Genomic DNA, 23,470 nt, shown 5'->3' with positions numbered 1-23,470 from the left:
AGGCCGCTGCTCCTCTTCTGCCGGTGGGTCGCAGGCCCGCCTACCTTGCAGGAGTGATTGGAAGCTCTGTCCCGCCGCGGGCCACTGGGCCTTTTCTGTCGGTGGTCACCCTTCCCCTACCTGGCAGGCGAGGGGGGTGGGGGGCGGCTCTGCCCCTCAGCAGGCCGCTGGGCCTGCTCTGTGTTTGGTCCCAGTTCCCTCTACTATGCCGGCGCAGGGGGAGGGGGCGGCTCAGCCTCTCAGCAGGCGGCTGCTCCTCTTCTGCCAGTGGGTCGCAGGCCCGCCTACCTTGCAGGAGTGATTGGAAGCTCTGTCCCGCCCTGGGCCACTGGGCCTTTTCTGTCGGTGGTCACCCTTCCCCTACCTGGCAGGCGAGGGGGGTGGGGGGCGGCTCTGCCCCTCAGCAGGCCGCTGGGCCTGCTCTGTCTTTGGTCCCAGTTCCCTCTACTATGCCGGCGCAGGGGGAGGGGGCGGCTCAACCTCTCAGCAGGCGACTGCTCCTCTTCTGCCGGTGGGTCGCAGGCCCGCCTACCTTGCAGGAGTGATTGGAAGCTCTGTCCCGCCCTGGGCCACTGGGCCTTTTCTGTCGGTGGTCACCCTTCCCCTACCTGGCAGGCGAGGGGGGTGGGGGGCGGCTCTGCCCCTCAGCAGGCCGCTGGGCCTGCTCTGTCTTTGGTCCCAGTTCCCTCTACTATGCCGGCGCAGGGGGAGGGGGCGGCTCAGCCTCTCAGCAGGCGACTGCTCCTCTTCTGCCGGTGGGTCGCAGGCCCGCCTACCTTGCAGGAGTGATTGGAAGCTCTGTCCCGCCCTGGGCCACTGGGCCTTTTCTGTCGGTGGTCACCCTTCCCCTACCTGGCAGGCGAGGGGGGTGGGGGGCGGCTCTGCCCCTCAGCAGGCCGCTGGGCCTGCTCTGTCTTCGGTCCCAGTTCCCTCTACTATGCCGGCGCAGGGGGAGGGGGCGGCTCAGCCTCTCAGCAGGCGACTGCTCCTCTTCTGCCGGTGGGTCGCAGGCCCGCCTACCTTGCAGGAGTGATTGGAAGCTCTGTCCCGCCGCGGGCCACTGGGCCTTTTCTGTCGGTGGTCACCCTTCCCCTACCTGGCAGGCGAGGGGGGTGGGGGGCGGCTCTGCCCCTCAGCAGGCTGCTGGGCCTGCTCTGTCTTTGGTCCCAGTTCCCTCTACTATGCCGGCGCAGGGGGAGGGGGCGGCTCAACCTCTCAGCAGGCGACTGCTCCTCTTCTGCCGGTGGGTCGCAGGCCCGCCTACCTTGCAGGAGTGATTGGAAGCTCTGTCCCGCCCTGGGCCACTGGGCCTTTTCTGTCGGTGGTCACCCTTCCCCTACCTGGCAGGCGAGGGGGGTGGGGGGCGGCTCTGCCCCTCAGCAGGCCGCTGGGCCTGCTCTGTCTTCGGTCCCAGTTCCCTCTACTATGCCGGCGCAGGGGGAGGGGGCGGCTCAGCCTCTCAGCAGGCGACTGCTCCTCTTCTGCCGGTGGGTCGCAGGCCCGCCTACCTTGCAGGAGTGATTGGAAGCTCTGTCCCGCCCTGGGCCACTGGGCCTTTTCTGTCGGTGGTCACCCTTCCCCTACCTGGCAGGCGAGGGGGGTGGGGGGCGGCTCTGCCCCTCAGCAGGCCGCTGGGCCTGCTCTGTCTTTGGTCCCAGTTCCCTCTACTATGCCGGCGCAGGGGGAGGGCTCCTGCAGTACTTTAGAGTTCACAAGGCACTTATTCCATCTGAGCCCTGCAAAGTCCCCAGATCACGGGTCCATTTCCAGGTCTCGCCTGCTGTTTCCAGATAGGTATCATCTTCCTCTCATTTGATATGAAGACAGCATAACACTCTTCCAAAGGATACTGGTTGTGGTTTTTGATGTATTCACAGAGTTTCCAAATATTTTCCTCACAGTAGCAGCTGCTGTAGACACAGGCGTCCCGCGGGGGGCTGGCTGGCTGGTAGAGGGTGGCGGCGGGGACGTCCCTCTCCATAGCCCCGGCCTGGGGCTCAAGGACAGGACCCACCAAGGAATCCGCCAGTGCGCAGCAGCTGGCGCCAGAACTCGAGCAGAGTGACTCCAATTTGGTTTTGAATTTCACCTGGCCCAGATGTTATCCCTAGTTGTAACTATGCTTGGAAACATGGTTTTAAAAGCTTTTACCTATAATATTCTGAAGACCAGATTTAATGGAAAACTCTCCCTTTCCGCATCTCTCAGGATTCCTGGGACTTTCTTTGTGTCATTCTCTGTGTGTCATTTTTGTACATGTTCTATCTGTAACTAGAGGATTCAAGCATGCCTCCTAGGCTGAATTCTTGCTTCTCTATTCCTTTCTCTGTCTTCCTATCTTTCCTTTCATTTTCATTTACTTCTTTCTCTCTTCTTCGTTCTTTTCACTTCTCTACCCTTTTGGCTGACTTTGAAATGGAAATGCTAGACAATATTTATTGTGTGTTATATTTTCATAGTTGGTTATGTTTCATGATCTTCCATAGAAATTTAAGAAGTGCTACCTATGTTTATATCCAAATCTATTAAACTGCTGTTGTTTATATATTATTCTCTACATTTCCATAAGCAGACTTCAATAATTAAGAAGATTCTACATTTAGAAGTAGATGGAGAGGAAAGAATACATTTAAAAAATCTTAAATGAAACAATATTAGGGAATCATGTATTTCTGGCTTTATCCGAACCTGAGTTACTTCGTCAAAGGAGGAGTAAAATGGTGCAGATGGAGGTGTGTGGTGCCTCTATGGGAATACCTTTCCACTAAGCCTTCGGTTAAAAAGAAAAGAGCAAAAGAAAGTTTTCCAATGATTTACATAATGAAATTCTACAGTGTACGTAGGTCATGCTTGCTTCCACTAACTAGTTTAAACTGGCTAAAAGAATAAAGAGTAAGCTTTAAAATGAGTACACCTGAGATCCAGGTATACATGTAGCATCATGGCTGAGACTCCACTAGACTCTAAACCCTTTTTGCTGAGTCATTGGCTAAGTCAGTAAGCTTTCTGTGCTACAATTTTCTCATCTGTGAAATGGTTGATAATGCTAGCACACAACTCTTAGGACAATTGTGAGATAACATAAGGTAATATGGCAAACATATCTAAGGTACTTATCAGTGTGCAAAGCTCAGAGGTAAGTGCTGCTCCTTTGCAGCTGCTATAAGAACCTATGTGAATTGTCTAACCTCAAGATAAGAAGATGCAGGAAAATTTAAAAATTAAAATGACATAGTGTGCATGATGTACAAGCAATACATTCAGTGGAAGAAAATGTACTTTGTAGTGATTTTTGTTTCTAGAAGAAATACAAAATCAAGAAATGGAGAAAGGTCTCTAAAAAACATAAGAAGGAAAGGAGAGATAAGCCAGACTTGCTTAGTGTTTTTCCATTCCATTCTATCTTTTATTTCACTGCATTTAATTTTTCCATTATAAATAAGCTTGTGTTTGTTTTCTGTATTTCATATTAATATTTCTACATATATAGTTCTATATTTTCTATTATAAATGCAAATATATAGATCCCAAATTATAACCTCACCATTCTAAGGCAGCTCTTGGTAACATCTTAATTCTTTTTTTCCAACTTTCTGTGCAAAGCCTCAGTTCTTTGCACATTTAATTTCTTTTATCTCCTCTCTTCATCTGTTCTTGTGTGGTCTCTCTAAGACTTTTACTCCCATACATGTAGAAAAGCAGTTAGGCTAAGTTTATAAGAACTAAAACCTCCACAGAATGTATTATTGATGGACTGATTCATGAATATTCTCTCATGCTTGGTTTCTAACAATTGATAATCAAAACTGAGTAAGAATAATAGATCCTTGCATAGTCAATTTTACTTGTTTCGTATATATACACATATATATGCTACATGTCATGTTAAAGAAATCCTTCTACCCTTTCTTTTCTTCCTTTTCAATAAATTAATTAATGTATCTAAATTTATTTGACTAATAATAAATTTTGTGACAGTCAACCAGGATGATTACAGGGAGTGAAACCATATGACTTCCAGGATCATATAAAACATGACCTATGTGAAGATGGTTTCTCACTTTACATTTCTAAAATGGCATAGAGTACTGAGAGGACCACTCATCTTTCAGGCTGAGAAACTAAGGTTAGATGTCAGCACTTTTAAATGGCAAAGGAAGAAAAAAATTCATTAAAAGATGCATTAAATGGAGAAAAAAATCTATATGTATTCAAAAAACAGTAACTATCCTGATTTTTAATTAAATGTTTTCTAACATAGCTAGTGAAATTTTATTTTCTCAAACCCTTTGCACTTAGATATCAAACAATAATGAACTATTCACATTTATGGTAAGATTAAAATTACCAAACTGGAGAATGTTCCATAATAAAAGTAAATGTCTTGTTTTGATTCTAAAACAGATGTCATTTGGATACATGTAGTGCATATAGCAATTAAAAGTATTTAAAAAAAATTTTTAAAACGTACCTTTGCCAGTTTTATTTCAACTGAATATAAAAATACCTTCACAAATGCATCACAACAAAATCTGTGTAAAACTGATTCCGCAAGAAAAAACAAGGCAGGCAGATGATCGCAATCAAAGGAAGCATGGTCCAGGGAAGCATGAAGCATATTTAAAGCTTCTAAAATGTTTAAAAAAAAGTAGAAACTTTGTCATTTAAAAATCATCCTATTTTTCTACATGCTACAATTAATTCTTGCAATTAACTATTTGCTCCTCCAATTCTGGTTTTAAACACATTTTCAAATTATTTGCCACCTTCCCATCAAGAGGTGAATGTTCCCTTCCCTCAAGCAGGCCCTGTGAATGCTTCAACCAATAGAACCCACAAAAGTGACACCCAGTGATTTCCAAGGCTGAATCAGAAAACACAATATAGTTTCCACCTGGATTTCTGTCTATCTATCTCAAGATACTAGCTTTGGAACCCTAAGCTGCCATGTAGGAGGTCCAAGTCATGAAGCTGGACTCAAATGATGATATAGCATATTGGGAGACACACACAGAGATTGAGAGGGAGGGAGGGAGGGAGGGAGGGAGAGAGAGAGAAAGAAAAAGATGCTCAAGGAGCCCCAGCTATTACAGCCAACATGTTTATATTGATCAACAGGTCACATATGGAATGGTAGAGAAATAAGACAAAATTATTGATGAAAAGGAGTCCTGAAGATAAATGCTATAAAAGAGAAGAACAAAAGACTGGAAAACTGAAGCAGAAGAAACAAGGCTACTCATGCTGAAGGAGGAGGAAAGTAGGGCTAAGTGCCTATAGAAAAATAGGAACTCAAGGTCATTAGAAGGGTTTTGGTGTAAATTATCCAAGGAAAAACAGCAAATGCAGGGACTTGAGAAAGGAAAAACTCTTTAACATGTTCAAGAGATAGGAAGGAAGCCAGTGTGACTAGAGCATAATGCATACATAGCAAGCATCTAGCAGTCAGATCCCGTAGAGCCTCTGTAGGTCATGATATAGAGTTGGGACTCATTTTAAATAAAATCAGAAGCCATTGAAAATTAAAAAGTATTACACATGGTCACTACTAAGTTGAAAGTAGACTACAGATAAGAAGCAGAAAAGAGTATAGGTTGGACAACTCCTAGGAAGTTATTTTAGTTGTGGAGATGGTGAAAAGAAGCAATATTTAGGGCATCATTTAATATCTGATATGTGTGTATGTGTTTACACGCAGTGCTAGGGATTGATCCCAGGGCATCACACATGCTAGGCAAGAGCTCTATCATTGAGTTACACCCTCAGCCAAGAATTTAATATCTGAATGAATTAAAATGCATTGGGGCTATGCTCAGTGTCGTAGGCCTGTAATCCCAGTGGCTTGGGAGGTTGAATGAGGCAGGGGTGTTGCAAGTTTGAAACCATTCTCAGTAACTTAGCAAGACCCTGTATAAATAAATATATAGGGCATTTTAAAAAGGGATTAAGGATATCGCTTAGTGATAAAGTGCCCCTGTGTTCAATCCCAGTATTAAAAGAAAAAAAAAATGCTTTTGGTTTTGTAGCATTCAATTCAACAGAAAGTAACTGCAAACTAAGGCTGTGTCTTATTTCACAAGATCAGAACTGGAAAGATTCCAGAAATTATTAATGGCTGCCCTCTGTATGCACATTTCTTCATCCCCTAGTTCCCTGATGTACATAACTGAGATGGCTACACATGCTCCAGACAGCATGTTCTTAATGAAGCTAACCAGGCAGGAATAATGGGGGAAGGGATATGAGGAGAGAAAGGATGCATTATTTCCAAAATATTCTTGTATGTTCAAAAACAAATACTACTAATACACCTGTGTTTACATTCCTTCGGGCTGGACCAGATAATGTCACTACTCATAATGTAATCACTAGCAAATTAATAAGAATTGCTATAATTAACTTAGACCAGCCACCATTCCCTCCCTGAGTCAGGGCAAAGGGCAGAATCACAGGACTACAGGATGCCTGAACAAAACCGAAGTTCAACTGAATGAAGAGCAAGTGGCTGCTGGTTGATGGTACACCAAAAGTGCTTTCCTCAATATCATTTAAACATTTTAATAGAGGTTAATCTGTGGACTGGCAGTGTCCACAGTGAAGAGTCATTAAAGGCAAGTTAAATACAAAATAATTTTGCCTCTTCCTGTTGCTTGAAGCTTCCAGGCAACATGACAAATCCCAATTTACATGGGGAAATAGCCTCTGACCTTATGTAGTTAACATTCTAAAACTCATTTTAAAAGGCATACAAATAACATTGAGGATAATGATAAAAGGAATTTCAGCCTCTCAAAAATAATGTTATTAAATTTCTTTTCCAGATTGGTTAGAGGGTGTTTGAAAGAAGACATATAAATGAGAAAAGATAAATGAAAAAGCAATGAATACAACTTGCTGTTTAATATAAGAAAAACACGAAGACCATTAGACTAATATTTTATGGTAAGGATTACAAAATACAGAAACAAGTTATTTTAACATATAATAAATAATGTAATTGGAAATCACCAAGTGACACTTTATATTACTTTTTGATCAGTTATTGATTTTAGAAAAGAACTAAAGATTTAAAACAATTTTGTAATTAAAAAGTTGAACAATAAAACTTATGGATTCAAAATTACAAAAAGAACTTTTATAATTAAACATTATGAGATATTTTGATGGAGAATGGAAACTTTTTCTTGACTTCTGCAAAATTTCCAAAAATCAAAAGGTCTCAAATTATGTATTAACTGCTAATCTACAAAAAAAAAAAAAAAAGTGGATTGTTCAAAAGAGCTTAGATAGAGCACATACCTTCTTGGATTTCTCCTTTGCACTGAGACAGATACATTACTTCAACCCATGCAGCAGGAAGATGAACATGCTTCCCGGAACCCAAGGTTTTGAGACCCAATTTTCTCTGTTATTGGAAGCATGAAAAAAGCAAAAATCTTCAAATTTATTTGTTTATTTTTATTATTTCTTAATTATTTTCTGAAAGTCCTTCTATCATGCTAGTGTTATGTGCCAGAGTTGTATACAACTTTATAGTTTTGCTTTAATTATTTGTGTTTTTGACTTTTTTTTTTGCAAATTGTATCAGTGTGGCAAGTAGAGATTATTAATATTCTGAGAAATATTATCATTTGAGAATATTTGAAATATTATCATTTGAGAAATATCATCATTTGCTAAAACAATTGTCATTTTGCTTTCGAGGGTTTACTTCTACCTCATTTTCCCAAGAGAATGCATCTCTTGTCTTATAAGAAAACATATTAAAAAAACAAGTTTGATGCTGCTTTGCTGGAAAACTCTGGCTACTACAATATTGATGGATCCACGCTAATGAAAAGGAGGGAAGTGACGTAGATTACCCCACCTCCCTTATTATCCTGGCCACTCCTGAGGCTGCCTCAGGGAGCAGTTGGTCAACTGGAAAAAAAACTTTCTGAAAAAGGTAGCTCCTGGCACCTGTCTGCATGCACATTTGTTAGAAGTATATGCTTTTGTAATCAAATGTTTTAAATGTATTTTTTCCAAAAAATTCAAATATATAAAATATGTTTCAAATAAATAACCACAAAATGGAAAACAGCAATCACCACCAAAAAAGTGACTTAACATGTCTCAGTTTTGTACAGCTTTTATTTCATGAATTATTCCACAGTGAAGTAATATCATATGACAAAATGGCATTTCTCTGTCAAACTTACAGTGAATTTAATGTAGGAAAGGGAAGGTAAGAATTTATTTCACTTTCTGTTCTATTTTGATCTGTTTGAAAATTTGAAAATTAATGTCATACTTTTTAAAAATGTATTTTTCACAAGCGAGGTGAAGAATGGTTTATTACAAAGAAAGAACAGAGTACTTTGTGTGTGTATAATAAAGGTTTAGAAGGCTCTCTTTTTGTGTGTGGCACAGTATCTTGGCTAAACTTTTTTTTTTAAGTGGGATTTTGTAATCAATAATTGTTTGTCAGGCTTTGATGTTTTGCTGTGAGTTCTTCAACTGGTATCAACAACTATATTACCTACTAATCTGTGGGGACACTTCACACAGAAAGGCATTTGGCATTAAGTTATTTGGTTATAATCTTTTTACCTTTAGTTTGCATTAACATTTTATCTATGCCTATTTATAATTAAAGAAAGCTGTATGTGTGTTCTTTTTTCTGTCAGTATTCTAGAATATGTAATATTTCCCCAACTAGAAAAGAAAATTCACACATTAGGGAATAAGTTTACAATTACCTTACATCTGAGAATTTTTTTTCTAGCATGTTCCAACAATTTGTTCTCCTCTGCTGGATCCTGTGTTTGATTGAATTTCAAAATGAAATTTGCACTGATTGGAAATAAGAACCTAAACAAAAAAAATCAATTATTTTAGCTATTATTTTCAAATTTTAATTAATCATCTACTAATGGATAAGTATACAAAGTTTCTAGAAAAAGTACCTTTTCAATGAGAATGTTTCACACACACACATACACACACACAAAAAAAAAAATCAGAAAAATTAAAAAGTATATGTGCAATCCCTCCTCGACTGGTTTTGTCATGCTCTTTGATTGACGAAGAAATTTCCATTATCAAAGACCTTTCTTTATAGACTCTCAGAAAAGGTTTCTGAAAAAGTTTCTAGAAGTCTTTTTGTCATATGCTTTCTTAATATATAAAATCCATCACAACTTCAATTATGTTGAAGACTGATTTATCACCTTACATTAATCTGTTGATTCAAATTAAGCTAAATCTTTATTCCTTCTTGCAAGTGAAATCAGAATAACGGTGCTAGACTGAAGTAAGCAAGAGAGAAAAGAAATATGAAGGTCCAGTAAGTACCAAGTAGCCATCCATATTAGTTTTGTATGCAGGGGGAAGCTATTGCAGGGTTTTGCCAAGAGGAGTTGCATGACTTAACTGTTTCAGCAGGATCATTCTAATGCTAAACTGAGAACTGGAGTATGGGAAAGTGGAAATATCAAGACAGGGCAGCCACACAAGTGCTTAGGTAAGAAGTAATGATGATTTTGATTAGAATAAGAGCAATGTAAGTAAAGTGTTTGAATAAAGGACATATTTTGACATTATCCACTAGTCTGGCCAATGAACTAGAAATTAAGCATGAAGGAAAGAAAGGAATTTTGACTGAGCAAACTGGGGGAACAGAATTGCTACTTATTGAGATGAGAAAAATTGTAGAGATGCAGATTTCGGGTAAGATAAGAGAATAAGTTCAGAATTTAGGTATGCTGTGTTTGAAGTGACTTCTTGTCATACCAGTAGAGATAAGAAAATAGGCAGTCAGGTATATCTATGAACTTGAATGTCAGGAGAAGGGTTCAGATTAAACACATCAATATTTGAATCATCAGCACACATATAATATCTAAAGTATTATGAATGAAAGGACCTACTGAGGAAAATGTAGAGACTAGACATTTCAAAAGAGTATTCCAAAAAGAATTGGCACAAATAATTTGAGGTTGTATGAAAAGAGGATTGTGAGTACAGTGATTATAGTGATGTAACACAGAATTTAACATGAGCATGAGATTAAATGTGACATTAAAAGAATAGTGAAATTAGTAGTCAGTGAATTGTATTTTCCTATGGTCAATAATTGTCAGAGACATGCTATTAGGAGATTAAAAAGCAAAACACATTTATGTATAGCTCATTATAATCAGATTTTAATAAATTAATTATTCTATAGATACAGAATAAAGTGAATAAAAATCAGAGATTGCCCTTGAGTAACTCACAGTACTACTAGGAAGACAGATATACCCCAAAGTAATAACAGTTCTACTTGATCACAGACTGAGCGGGGATAATAATGAGATACTCTGTAAAGTGGGACCGAATACAAGTATTCCAGAGAAGAACAAGTAATGCAATAACAAACTCTAACTGCTATCCTACAACAGGCATTCATTTGGTAAGCATTTTTTGACTGTTACCTGTGTATCAGGTACTAAGCTTTGCATTAGGGATACAGTGGTGAAAGAGACAAACACCTCTACCTTATTGGAGCAGACAGTATAATATAGGAAGAAGTGTTTGAGTTCACAAAGTCTGCTTAGAATTGAGCTTTTTTTTTTTTTTTGGTACCCAGTATTGAACTCAGGGTACTCAACCACTGACCCACATCCCCAGCCCTATTTTGTATTTCATTGAGAGACAGGGTCTCACTGAGTTGCTTAGCACCTCGCCATTACTGAGGCTGGCTTTGAACTCATGATCCTCCTGCTTCAGCCTCCTGAGCCACTGGGATTACAGATGTGTGCCACCATGCCTAGCTAGAATTGTACATTTTGAAATAAGTAATTCCATTCTTGATTTCCTATTCTCCATTTAACTCTTAATTTTGGAGATATCTACTTAGATATGGTAGAGGTTGACTGAAAATCTTTCTCAGTAGTCATCTGAGATGTCATATTTTTGATGTACATGGGCCTACTCTACATGAAGAGTCCAAAAATAGCTTTAATCTTCCAATTTTTACAAATTGCCAGGAGAGTTAAAGAAGGTAAGTCCTTTGTCTATTTTATTTTTGATGAGTTCATTAGAAATTTGGTTTTTGAAAATATGAACATAATAATGCTGCTTATAAGAAACTACAGATTTAATAATGCATGAAAAGTTAGCAGACTGCTTCTCAACACTGATGCCTCCAATTCTACCCATCAGAAACAGCCCAGCATAATAGTCATGCCTTATCTTTATATACCTTTGTCAATGCTCACAAACACAAACCATCTATATGCATATTCAACCCAAACTTCCAGGATACAGCAAAAGCAATACAAATAGGAAAGTTTATAGAAATGACTGCCTACATTAAAAGAAAACAAGATATCAAATAAATCGCTAAACTTTAAATTTTAAGAAAGTACAAAAATAATCTCAGTTGACAGAGAATGGAAATAACAAAGACTAAAGTAGTAATATATCAAAAAGAGAATATAAAAACAAGAGAATAATCAGCAAGATTGAATTGTTTCTTAGAAACAAAATAAATTCATCAAACCCTTGGATAGACTAACCAAAAAAAAAAAAAAAAAGAGGGAACTCAAATATGAAGATATAACAATGGATGTCTCTGAAATACAAAGAATAAGAGCCTATTATAAACAACTATATACCAACAAATAAGATAACTTAGAAAAATGGACAAATTCCTAGAAGCACATAACGCACAAAAATTGAATGAAGAATAAATAGAAAAGCTGAACAAAACAACAAAAAATAAGATAAGTAATCAAAAACCTCCCAGTGAAAAAAAAGTCAAGGACCAAATGTCCTCGTGAGTAAATTCAAACATTCAAAGCTGAATTAATATCAAGCCTCTTGCAAGGCACAGTGCTTCTCTCCTGTAATCCCAGTGACTCGGGAGGCTGAGGCAGGAGGATTGCAAGTTCAAAGCCAGCCTCAGCAATTTAGCAATGCTTTAAGCAACTTAGCAAGACCCTGTCTTGAAATAAAAAAGGGCTGGGGATGTGGCTCAGTGGTTAAGCCCCCTTAAAAGATTTTTCAAAACCCTGGACCTCCCCCCCCAAAAAAATCAACTCTCTTATTAAATTCCTTTAAAAAATAGTAAAAGAAATGCTTTCAGACTCCTTATACAAGGACATAATCAATGTGGTACCAAAATTACAAAGACACTACAAGAAAATGAAACTATATATAGGTCATTATCTGTGATAAACATAAATGCCAAATATGCTCAATAAAATACTAGCAAATCAAATTCAATGACACATTTAAAATGTATCACAAACCATGGCTAAAAAGAATTTATCTGAGGGTTACAAGTACGGATAAACATACAAAAATCAATTGGTTTGATATACCACATTATCAAAATGAAAATAAACTGTAGCTACATACACAATATGGGCACTCACAGATATATTGCTAATCAGGACACAAAAGGATATACACTATAATATTATATTTATATGAAGCATAAAACTGTAAGGAAAAAAGAGATTAGAAAAGTCTTTATATGTGCTAGCATTTCAAAGCAAAAACATTTAAAAAAACAAATGACAAGATCCAAAATCATGTATACATTTTATTATAACAGATTTTTAAAAAATACTTTCCAAAAATATCCTAATCATTCATATTCATCTTTTTAAAGCATGGAAAATCCTATTATTTTATGTTATCACTGGAACAATATGATATCAATTGTTTTAATTATTGCCAGCTTGATTGATGAAAATAGTATTTCCTTGTGTGGTTTGTATTGCAGTAAGTACTAGCATTCCTTAGCATCTTTTCCTGTATGAATGCTCATAAATTCATTATTACATTTTCTATTCTGTGGCATGAATGCTTATATATTTTGTTCATTTTTTATTCACTTTTATTGGATCATGATGATCATATATGGATTTTTTTGTTACATTTTTGTACTCATTTTTTTCTTAATAGGCTTTTTTCTTTGTCTAGCACTTTTAGGCAATATTGTTTAGAGGTTATGTGCACAGCTCCAAGATCCAGATTGCCTTTGTCCTTTATTAGATCTTTAACTGCAAGTAGTTTATTTAACATAACCGTGCTTTAAATTCTTTGCCTGTAAGATGGAAAAGCAAATATACACAGTTCATGAGTTGTTCCAAAAGTGAAGTAATATAAGTATTGTACTTAGAAAGTGTATGACACGAGCTAAATATTTGGTTAATGATAACTGATACAATTATCATTAAAATTTTGCAAACATATGTTGCAAGTATTTTTTCAATTTTTTTAGTTGTAGATGGACACAATATCTTTATTTGTTTATTTTTATGTGGTGCTGAGGATAAATATTAGTGCCTCACACATGTGAGACAAGTGCTCTACCACTGAACTATAACCCCAGCCCATGCTGCAAGAAATTTTTATCTCATTGTAGCACTTATCTTTTTCATTGTCATAGTAACTTAAAGCATAAATTAAAATTTTATATTTATATATGACTATATTTTCCTTTGTAATATCTGGGATTTCTTATTTTGATTATCTCCCTTATCCAAATAATATAGAAGTAGCCACCTAAGTTTTCTTCTCAAAATATTTTATACTTATATTTTAACCTATTTGGAATTTATTGTTGTAAATATTGAGAAGTAGGGATTAAATAATTAAATGGGCATCTTGTAGTGACTTTATTTCAAAGGGAGGAAAAGGGAGGAAAGGAGTAACTTTACAGTAGAGAAATGTGACAAACATTGCTTGAGCTTGATGATCAAAGTCAACATCAGCAGTGATAAATCGTGTTGATAGCCTGTTGCTTTGATGTAATATGAGAATGGCATTAATCTCAGTGGTCTGTCTCACAAAAAGCTCATAATCCCAATATAACCATAAGGACATCAGATCAATTTCAATAGAAAAAATTCTACAAAATGACCAGTTCTCTTCAAAACTACCAAGGTCTTTAAAAGCAAAGAAAGGCTGAGAAACTGTCACAGCCTAGAAGAGCTAGAGACAACATTGAGCTAATTCTAATTTGGTATCTTGTATAGGATCCTGGAACAGAAAAATGACATTGAATAGAAACCATGAAAATCTGAATAAAATATGGACTTAAGATATGGTTAATAAGCACATTTCAATGTGGCTCAGCATAGTGACAAATGTACTATACTAGTAATGTAAGATGTTAACAATAGGAGAATCTAGATACAGGGCTCATGAGAACTCTCTGTAGTATCTTATTATTTATCTATAACTGCTCAAAATAATAACATGTATTTTATAAGAAGAAATATAGACAGAAAAGGAATGGAACATGATTTAAAAAACATCATTAAGATAGAACAATACATGCGCTGATTTTTTGATTCACATAAATTGCGTACCTATTATGAGTCAAGCACTCTTCTAGGCATAAACAGAGTGAATAAAATCCTGATGTGCAGTCACTTGCCCCTTGGATCTTACATTCTAGTGAGAGAGAATAAATATCCAATAAATAGGAACACAAATAAATGAAAAATATGATTTCGCAGAGTGATAGGTGCTGTGAAGATCTAACCCGAATGGCATGGAAGACAGTAGGAGAGGAAGGGACTAATTTATTGAGGCATTCAGGGAACATTTTGAGGGAGATGAGAAAGAGACAAGGAGCAAAAGGCAGAGACACCAGGAAGGTGGCCAGGGACTAGACCTCACAAGGTACTCAGACCACAGGATGTGGTTGGGATTTGACTCTAGATGCAATGGGAAGGTACTAAAGAGTTTAAATTAGAGCATGACATTATTTCATTTACAGTCTTAAAAGATCACTGAGGCTGCTGTTCAGAGAACTCATGGGTGAGGGCAGAAATGGGACACCAGTAGGAGGCCATTGCAGAATGACAGGAATTAGACTTGGTAAAGACACCGGGCTGTGACAGTGAAGATGAAGATGTTGTGCTAAAATTACATAATTACAAAGGTTCAAGAACTCATTTCAATCCCCACTTTAAAATCTGCAAAAATATGCCACATAATTTAATATTAATGTAGCTGTCTAAAATTCCTTCCTGTGAGTTTCTTAAGTTTCTCTTTATTGTTTTATATACAATTTGCTTAGTAAACATCTGGTGTTTGCCTTATATATACAGGTTAAGAGTCCCGCTTAAGGTCATATCTTTCAAAATAAACAAAGCAATATTTAAAATAAGCTATCTGACTCAAAATTTGCTTTTAGTTCCTTTTCTAAGATAACTCAAAATGATTTAAAGTATAAGAATATGCAGTGCATACACATTGATAATAAAATAATAGTTAATTTTAAAACTATTAAATATAATGGTTTAAGCAGATTTCACCCACTACCAAACACAGGCACCCCCAGAAACACATCTGCACACAATATTCTAAAATATGAATTAAAAATATATTTTCTGAAATTAGACATTTTATCTCAGCTTCTTCATAGGCTCTGAGCAAATGTATTTATGCATTTATTTCCAAAGCAAAATAAAGTCTTGGAATGAAAATAATATCTAATTCAATTTATATGCTTAGAATACATTTTATGAATAATTTTAGTTTTGTCAATTATTTTTCAGTATGGATTGTGGTCTGTAATGCATCATTGAAAATATGGAAAGCTAATTATTTTCCACTTTCTGTACAGATATTGAGTGCCTTAATTGGTCTCCCACAGCTCATGTTAATAAATATTTAATGGGAAATAAATATAGCTATTTGTAACAATTTCCTTCCCATCACAAATAGAGGTTGTTATATGAATTGACCCTTATTTAATGATGTATAAAATTCATGATAAGAAGCAGAAAGAAATTTTAAAAAATAAATATAGGCATTTGCAAAGAAAATGTACTTTAGCTTCATAGAGTCCAATTTCTTCAAAATATCAAAGGATTTCACAAAAAAATAAACACAATCTACTCCAAGTATGGAAAAACATTCTTGAGGAATAGGCACTGAATAGGATAATCATTTTAATTTTCACATATAAAGAGACCATACTAAAGTCTCCTGATTGCATGGATACCTAATTCAAACTAATGATTTATATTGGATGCAATTTATTTTATCAATAAATATTTCATAAAGATATTTTGTTAGATACAATAAGGGCTAGAAGAGGAATCAGGCCTGGCCTCAAGAGGCTCATACTTTCAGAGTGAAGCCAGATACACCACAAAGTATATAACATAAAAAAGATATGCTAAAGAATTGAAAGAAAATCCTGCATGAATTCAAGAGTAGAAATCATGATTCCAACATCTCCTAGTCCTATACTCTTTGCTGAATCACTTAATCCATGTGGGCTATAATTTCCCATGTGAAGAAATAGGGACAAGATCTCATAGAATTTTGAAAAGCAACAACACAGACCACACATCTGAGTTCCTGGCATATATTCAGTGCTAGATAACTATTAACTATAAGCATTAGTATTTTGGGTTATATTTGGAAGAAAAGCTTTTTTGCAGAAATGGTGCTGATACTGTTCTTTAAGGTATAGACAGGAACTAGAGTGTGATGAAATAGTAGTCATTCTTTCAAAATTCTTTCTCTGCTTCTTTGGGTACAGAACCACCTACAGCCAGGGTTTAGGTAAAATCCAAGATAAATAAAGCTAAAATTGATCAAGTTAAATCAATAGGACTTGATGACTAATGGAATATGAGAAAAGAAACTGTGAGGGTGAATAAACACATAGGCTTAAGGTTTTTAGCCTACATGATTGATGTCAAGATAATACAATGGGAAAATCTGGGCAGACAACCTGTGCCATTCCAGATATTAAAGTATGGTTTACATGTGAGGTATCCAAGTGGAGATTCTTCAACCCAAATGGAGGCAGCTATGAAGAAGTAGATAAGATCAGGAGATAAAGCTTTAAATTATATATCAGTGATAGTCAAAGCCATGAAACTTCAAGAGGAAGGGTATTCAGAGATAAACAGACAGAAAGAGATCTTTGGAAAAACCCTAGAGTTACAAGACAAGAGGGAAAAAAGAAATAGCAAATACAATAGGATATTCAGTAAAGTATTAAATTCAAATATATGTACAATTTGGTATGTGAATTGTTTCTCTGAAAATTGTCTGATAGTCAAAATTACCTGTTAAGCTAGTATGTCTGAGTCCTATATTAGAACTATCTGATTCCGACCTCCTGGCCATTGCTGATTGGATCACAATGGGCATCTGACTCAAGTTGCTCCAATCTAATCCTCTCTCCATGAATTTTAAATAATTGTCTGATACTGCAGTTAGTTGGTGTTGAAACTAAAAGGTCAAGGGATAGCTTTTGCTGAGAGATTGTACTGAGAATTACTCCAAATCTCAGAAGTATGATTTATATCATAGCTTGTTGACCAAAGTCCCCAACAAATGATAATGTACTCAGAGCCCTCAACCTTTAGGAGTTTATAGTCATATACTATTCACCAATTTGATCATTTTATCTCCAGCAGGTGTTCATAGTGAGTACAGAATGAAAGAAGAAGACCTGGCTATACTTTTTACTCTCATTTTTCCTTATATCCTTGGATTAATTTTTATTTTGCTTGTGGGCCTGTTTCATGCAATTAAAAATTCCATCTGGGTGTGGTGGCACACACTTGTAATCCCTGCAACTCTGGAAGATGAGGCAGGAATATCACAAGTTCAAAGCCAGCATCAGCAAATTAAGGAGGCCCTAAACAATTTAGTGAGACTTTGTCTCAAAATTAAATATAAAAAGGGCTTGGAATGCTGCTTAGTGGTTAAGCATCCCTGGGTTCAATTCCTGGTAGTAGTAGTAATAATAATAATATTTATTATTTATTAATAAATAATAATGTTATTATTATTTCAAAGAATAAGAAGATATCAAAGAATAAGAAGTTAAAGATGCTGACCATCAAAAAAACTGTAAATCTGCAAAATTATCAAGACTAAAGACAAAAAGAAGACTATTATTTATAAAATAATAATGTTTCATTATAAAAACATAATACAGATTTCCAGATCTTAATAAACACATGGACAAAAAAAAGGAACAAAAACATTAAATATTGACTATTCTTCTGATAATTCTGGTACAATGAAAAGGTAAAAACATGGAATTGAAGCAGAAATTTCAAATAACAATTAGTAGACATTCTCTAAAAATATCAGAAGTATCAGCAGGATAAAAAGGAGGGAAGGTATGACTCTTTTGATGTATATATGACACAATTGAATATATGAAGAATTCAGGGATATATTTATTAAATCTGAAAGGTATAATTAAGGAGTAGATGATATAGGCATGTACAGAAATTTATCATATAAATTCCTCCCTTAAAATTATCGTTCCTGACTCAGTGATTTTGGACCTGCACTCTTTAAGTCAGGAACTGGAAATATCTTCTGTCATCCCTGATATCTGTGTGATTGATTACAGAATCCTCATATTGTGGATATTTAATAGACTTTATGGTATAAAATTAGAAATATAGGCCTCATATTAACTTCAAAAATATATATGATTTGATATAGTCTTTTATTAAGTCCTCATATTTCTTTTAGATTTTAAATTTATGATTCAGTCTTAGAAAATGGAATACTGTCTCATGCCTTGACAATGCAAGTGCTTCAACTTTATTGCTCCAGTAAAGGAAATTCTAAAAAAATAAGGGAGGAAAAACTCTTGAAAGCAATCAAGAAAAAAACTGGAGGCTGAAAATATTTACAAGTATAAAAATATAATTCCTTTTTTAAATGTTTACTCTTATATTTGAAAATATTCTACTTTGCATTTGGTTAATAGTGAATGATCCTATCGAGATTGTTCCTATGAAGACTATTCAAAAACAACTAAACTTCTAAGTTTAATGTCATCTCTTATAGAATGTAATTATCAATCCCAAAGAGCATTAATTCGTTGCATGGGTAACAGTACCTCAAATTAATATATTTAATTACCAAAGAAACCAAACTTTGTCTACATTCTTTTGCTTAGGAAAAGACCTTCAAAAATTTTATCTCTGGAATAGATTAGAAGATAAAGAGACAAACCCATACATCCACAGTCATCTGATTCTGACAAAGGTGCAAAAGGCATACATTGGTGAAAAGAGAACTTTTTAAACAAATTGTTCTGAGAAAACAGAGTATCTATCCATATGTGGAAAAATGAAAGTAGAATCCTACCTCTCACTCTCCATAAAATCAACTCAATGAGGATCAAAGACCTTATTGATCAATTTAGATCATAAACAATGAAATTGCTAGAAGAAACCATAGAAGTGACACTCCAACACATTAGCAACCAGCACCAACTTCCTTAACAAGATACTTAAGATCATGAAATAAACTCAGGAATTCACAAGTGGGATAGCATGAAATTTAAAAAACATTTTCACAACAAAGGAAACAAAGACGAAGAGAGAGTCTAAAGAATGGGTGAAAATCTTTGCCAGCTACTCTTCCAATAGAGGATTAATAGCTAAAATATAAATAACTCAAAAAAAAGCTAAAAGAAAAAACTAAAAACCCACTAAGTAAAATGCACAAAAAAATCTAAAGAAACATTTCTCAAAAGAAGAAATACAAATGGCAAACAAAATATGAAAAAATGTTCAACATCCTTAGAATCAGGAGGATGCAAATCAAAACTACACTGAAATTTCATCTCCCAAAGGCTAAAATCAAAACCATCAAGAATAACTGATAATTGCTGACCAGTATATGGGATAAAGGTACACTTACACACTGTTGATGGGACTACAAATTAGTACAGCCACTCCAGAAAGCACTATGGCGATTCCTCAAAAGAACTGAATAGAACCATCATCTAACCCAGCTATCTCACTTCTTGGCATTCATCCAAAAGATAAAAATCAGCATACTCTAACAATACATGCATACCAATGTTTATAGCAGCACAATCCACAATAGCCAAGTTATGGATAGATAAATGCAATGTGGTGTATATACATGATGAAGTTCTACTCAGCTATAAAGAAAAATGAAATTACGTCATTTGCTGGTAAATGGATGGAACTGGAGAATATCACACTAAGTGAAATATGCCAGACTCAGAAAGTTAAGCGTTGAATGTTTCCTCTAATATGCTAGAGATGAAAAGAATAAAAAAAAAATCTCATGAAAATAGACAGGGAGATCAGAGAGAAGTAGGGAATCAAGGAGAAGGGAGGAGTGGAGGGAAAGGGAAAGCAATGGGAATGAAGTTGACCAATAATGCTATGTGAGTGTGTAAATATATCACAATACATTCCAATTTCTTATATAATTATAATGAAACATTAAAAACAGATAAATAGAATACCAATGAAGTCGAGGAAGAGGATCAGAGAGAGGTGAAGGGAAGGAAAGGGGTTAGTACTGGGGATTAAAATGGAGAAAATTGTATTATATGTATTTATGAGTAAGTCAAAATTAACTACACTGTTATATATAAATATATAACTATAATGCAGTAAAAATACAAATCAAAAAGGAAAGGTAAATATATAAATCTAATGAATAAAACAAACAAAAAAGGCATATGATAAAAACTGATACATAGACCAATGGAATCAAATAGAATATAAGACCCAGAATAGAATATAAGACCCAGAAATAATTTCTTCTACTGAGAGCCAACTGATTTGGGACAGTTGTGTCAAAAATATACAATGGAGGAGGGACAGTCTCTTCAATAAATAGTGCTGGGAAAACTGGATATCCGTTCAAAAAATGAAACTAGACCCCTATCTCTCAGCAAATACAAAAATAAAATCAAAGTAGACCAAAGACCTAAGTGTAACACCTTAAGCTATGTAATTACTAGTAGAAAACATAGAGGAAATATTTTAAGACAATGGTATGGGCAAGAATTATCTGGATAAGATCCTAAAAGCCTAGGCAATAAAAATAATATAGGCAAATAGACTACATCAAACTAAGAAGCTTTGCCACTAAAAAAAAAATAAAAAGAGTGAAGAAACAACCAGCAGAGAAAGAAAATATTTGCAAACTATTAATTCAATAAGGAGTTGAAATCCAGAATATATAAGGAACTCTTAACAACTCAGCAATAACAACAATAAAACACAAGTGATACAATAAAAATGGGCAAATGATCTGAAAAGACATTTTTCAAAAGAGGATATACAAGTGACCAACAAATATATGAGGAAATATTCAGCATCACTAATCATCAGGGAAATCTCCTCACCTGAGTTAGAATGGCTATATAGGAAAGTCAAAAAATAAATGCTGATGAGGATGTAAAAAGGGGGAACTTACACACTACTGGCAGGAGTGTAACCTAGTAAGCTATAATGGAGAACAATATGTAAGTTTTTCAAAAAATGAAAAATAATACTACTATATGATCCAACAGTCCTACTACTACAAACAGATCTAAAAGAAATGAGGTCCGTTTTATTATCCACGGTTGCATATTTATCACAATGCTATTCACAGTAACCAAGATGTGAAATCAACTGTGATATTCATTGATGGATGAATAGAAAAAGGAAACATGATATATACACACATGGAATATTATCTGGCCATCAAAAGGAATGGGATCTTATCATTTGTGACATGGATAGAGTTACAGGATGTTATATTAAGTGAAATAAAAAGTTCTAGTGTAAGGAACAGGTTCTAGTTGTAGCTCACCAGGGTAAATGTAGTTTTCAACCATTTCTTATACATCTCAAGATAACTAGAAGAGATGAATTCAAGGGTCTCTGCATGAAGAAGTGTTAACTGCCCTGATGTGAAATTACATGTTGTACACATGTATGAAATTATCACACTGCATTCCATACATAAAATGACATTTTAATTGAAAATGTTAAATGCATATGTATTTTTTTTTGACTGTGGGTTAACCTTTCCATGATGACACAAATAAAAAGGTTTGATGAAGTAGAGACACCCCCTCTTGGGGAAGAAGAGCTCATTGTAAATGTAAAGACAATAATACCTCCAAGGAGGAAATGGAGTAGTAGAACTCCGGCAATTATTTTCTTCCCATAACACAGATTTCTGCCAGAGAACCATAAGAATTGGCTAGTTCAAGTGGAGACACAGCTGTTACGGAGTGGGGTCAACAAGTCTGCATGAATGAAGTGGTGGTCAGTTGTGTATGAGAAACTCTTAAAGAAAAGTTTTGAATGTACTAGCCCACGCTGCAAATGATGACTAACACAGAAAAAAATGTTCTCCACTAACCCAACTAGATCAAAGCCCCAAAGCAAATCTAATCCTTGTTCATATGCTCAATAAATGAGTCATCTGGCAAGAGAATAAAGCTAACATGAAGACCAAAACTGTTAACCAAGGTAGTGCTGTGAAGCACAGATTACAGGCTTTGTTCTAGAGAGCTAGAAAACATGATTTACACACACATGGAATATTATTTGGCCGTCAAAGGGAATGGTATCTTACCATTTGTGGCATGGATAGAGTTAGAGGATGTTATATTAAGTGAAATAAAAAGTTCTAGTGTAATCTCAAAAAAATTACCAGAAACATTTTTTTCCCTAAGACAATCAGTTTCACTAAAATTATTGTAAACTAATCGAAATAGACACTGATTTCTTTTTCATGAGAAAGACCAAGATAAGCAATCCAGAGGTCTTATGGCAGACCCAAGGTGTTAGAAGTTTGGGTTTTTTTAAGCTTTTATTGATGCATTAAAATTATACATAATAGTGTAATTCATTGTGACATATTCCTACATGCACATAATTAGATCAATTTCATTCCCCAATATTTCCCTCTCTGCCTTTCTTCCTCCTTCTTTATGATCCCCTTCCTTTACTCTATTGGTCGCCTTTCTAACTTTTTTAATCAGTGCATTATAATTATACATAAAAGTGGATTCATCATGAAATATTCATACATGCACATAGCATAATTTGGCTGACTTTGATTCCACAGTACTTCCCCTAACCTATCTCTCCTTTCCCTCTCAATCCCCTTTCTGTATTCTACTGGTTCCCTTTGATTTTTGTGAGATCACTTTTTATCTCCTTTTTTTCTCTTTAACGTTTGCATAGGAAAGAAAAACATTCAACTCTTGACTTTCTGAGTCTGGCTTATTTTCACTTAACATGATGTTTTGTCCATTTACCAGTAAATGACATAATTTCATTCTTCTTTATGGCTATATAAAATTCCACTGTATATGTACACAACACTTTCATAAACCATTTATCTGTTAATGGACACCTAGGCTGGTGTCATAACAAGACTACTGTGAATTGCACTTTGTAGGCTGCTATTCTGCTTTCCTCGACACATATCTTTCACTTTATGGCCTACGGCATCTTCTCTAGCTGCCTCAGTTGCATCCCTATTCCAACTAAAGGAAGCAGCAGAGTGAAGAACAAGAAGAGACACTGCCTTTTAAAAGAAAACAAAAGGCTGGACATACAACACTTCTGTTAACACATAACTCATCAGAATCATACCCATGAAAACAACTAGCAGCAAGAGATGCTGAGAAATATAGTCTTCCATGTCA

At 35.9% G+C, this 23,470-nt stretch overlaps 1 protein-coding gene across 1 annotated transcript in view; it reads right to left on the bottom strand.

Moving 5' to 3' along the window:
- The window catches only part of Tmem232 (transmembrane protein 232), a 217,587-nt gene that overhangs the window by 184,876 nt on the left and 9,241 nt on the right, over positions 1 to 23,470 (bottom strand). Inside the window, exons 2-4 of the mRNA XM_071612810.1 lie at positions 8,742 to 8,853; positions 7,300 to 7,405; positions 4,472 to 4,629 (exon numbers count right to left, since the gene is read on the bottom strand). Of these exons, the coding sequence (XP_071468911.1) occupies positions 4,472 to 4,629; positions 7,300 to 7,405; positions 8,742 to 8,853 (376 nt within the window). The remainder of the gene's footprint in view (positions 1 to 4,471; positions 4,630 to 7,299; positions 7,406 to 8,741; positions 8,854 to 23,470) is intronic.

This window comes from Marmota flaviventris, chromosome 5 (genome assembly GCF_047511675.1).
Source record: "Marmota flaviventris isolate mMarFla1 chromosome 5, mMarFla1.hap1, whole genome shotgun sequence".
Classification (NCBI taxonomy): domain Eukaryota; kingdom Metazoa; phylum Chordata; class Mammalia; order Rodentia; family Sciuridae; genus Marmota; species Marmota flaviventris.
Note: the sequence above shows the minus strand (reverse complement) of the source record. Positions and strands in the feature narration are given on the sequence as shown.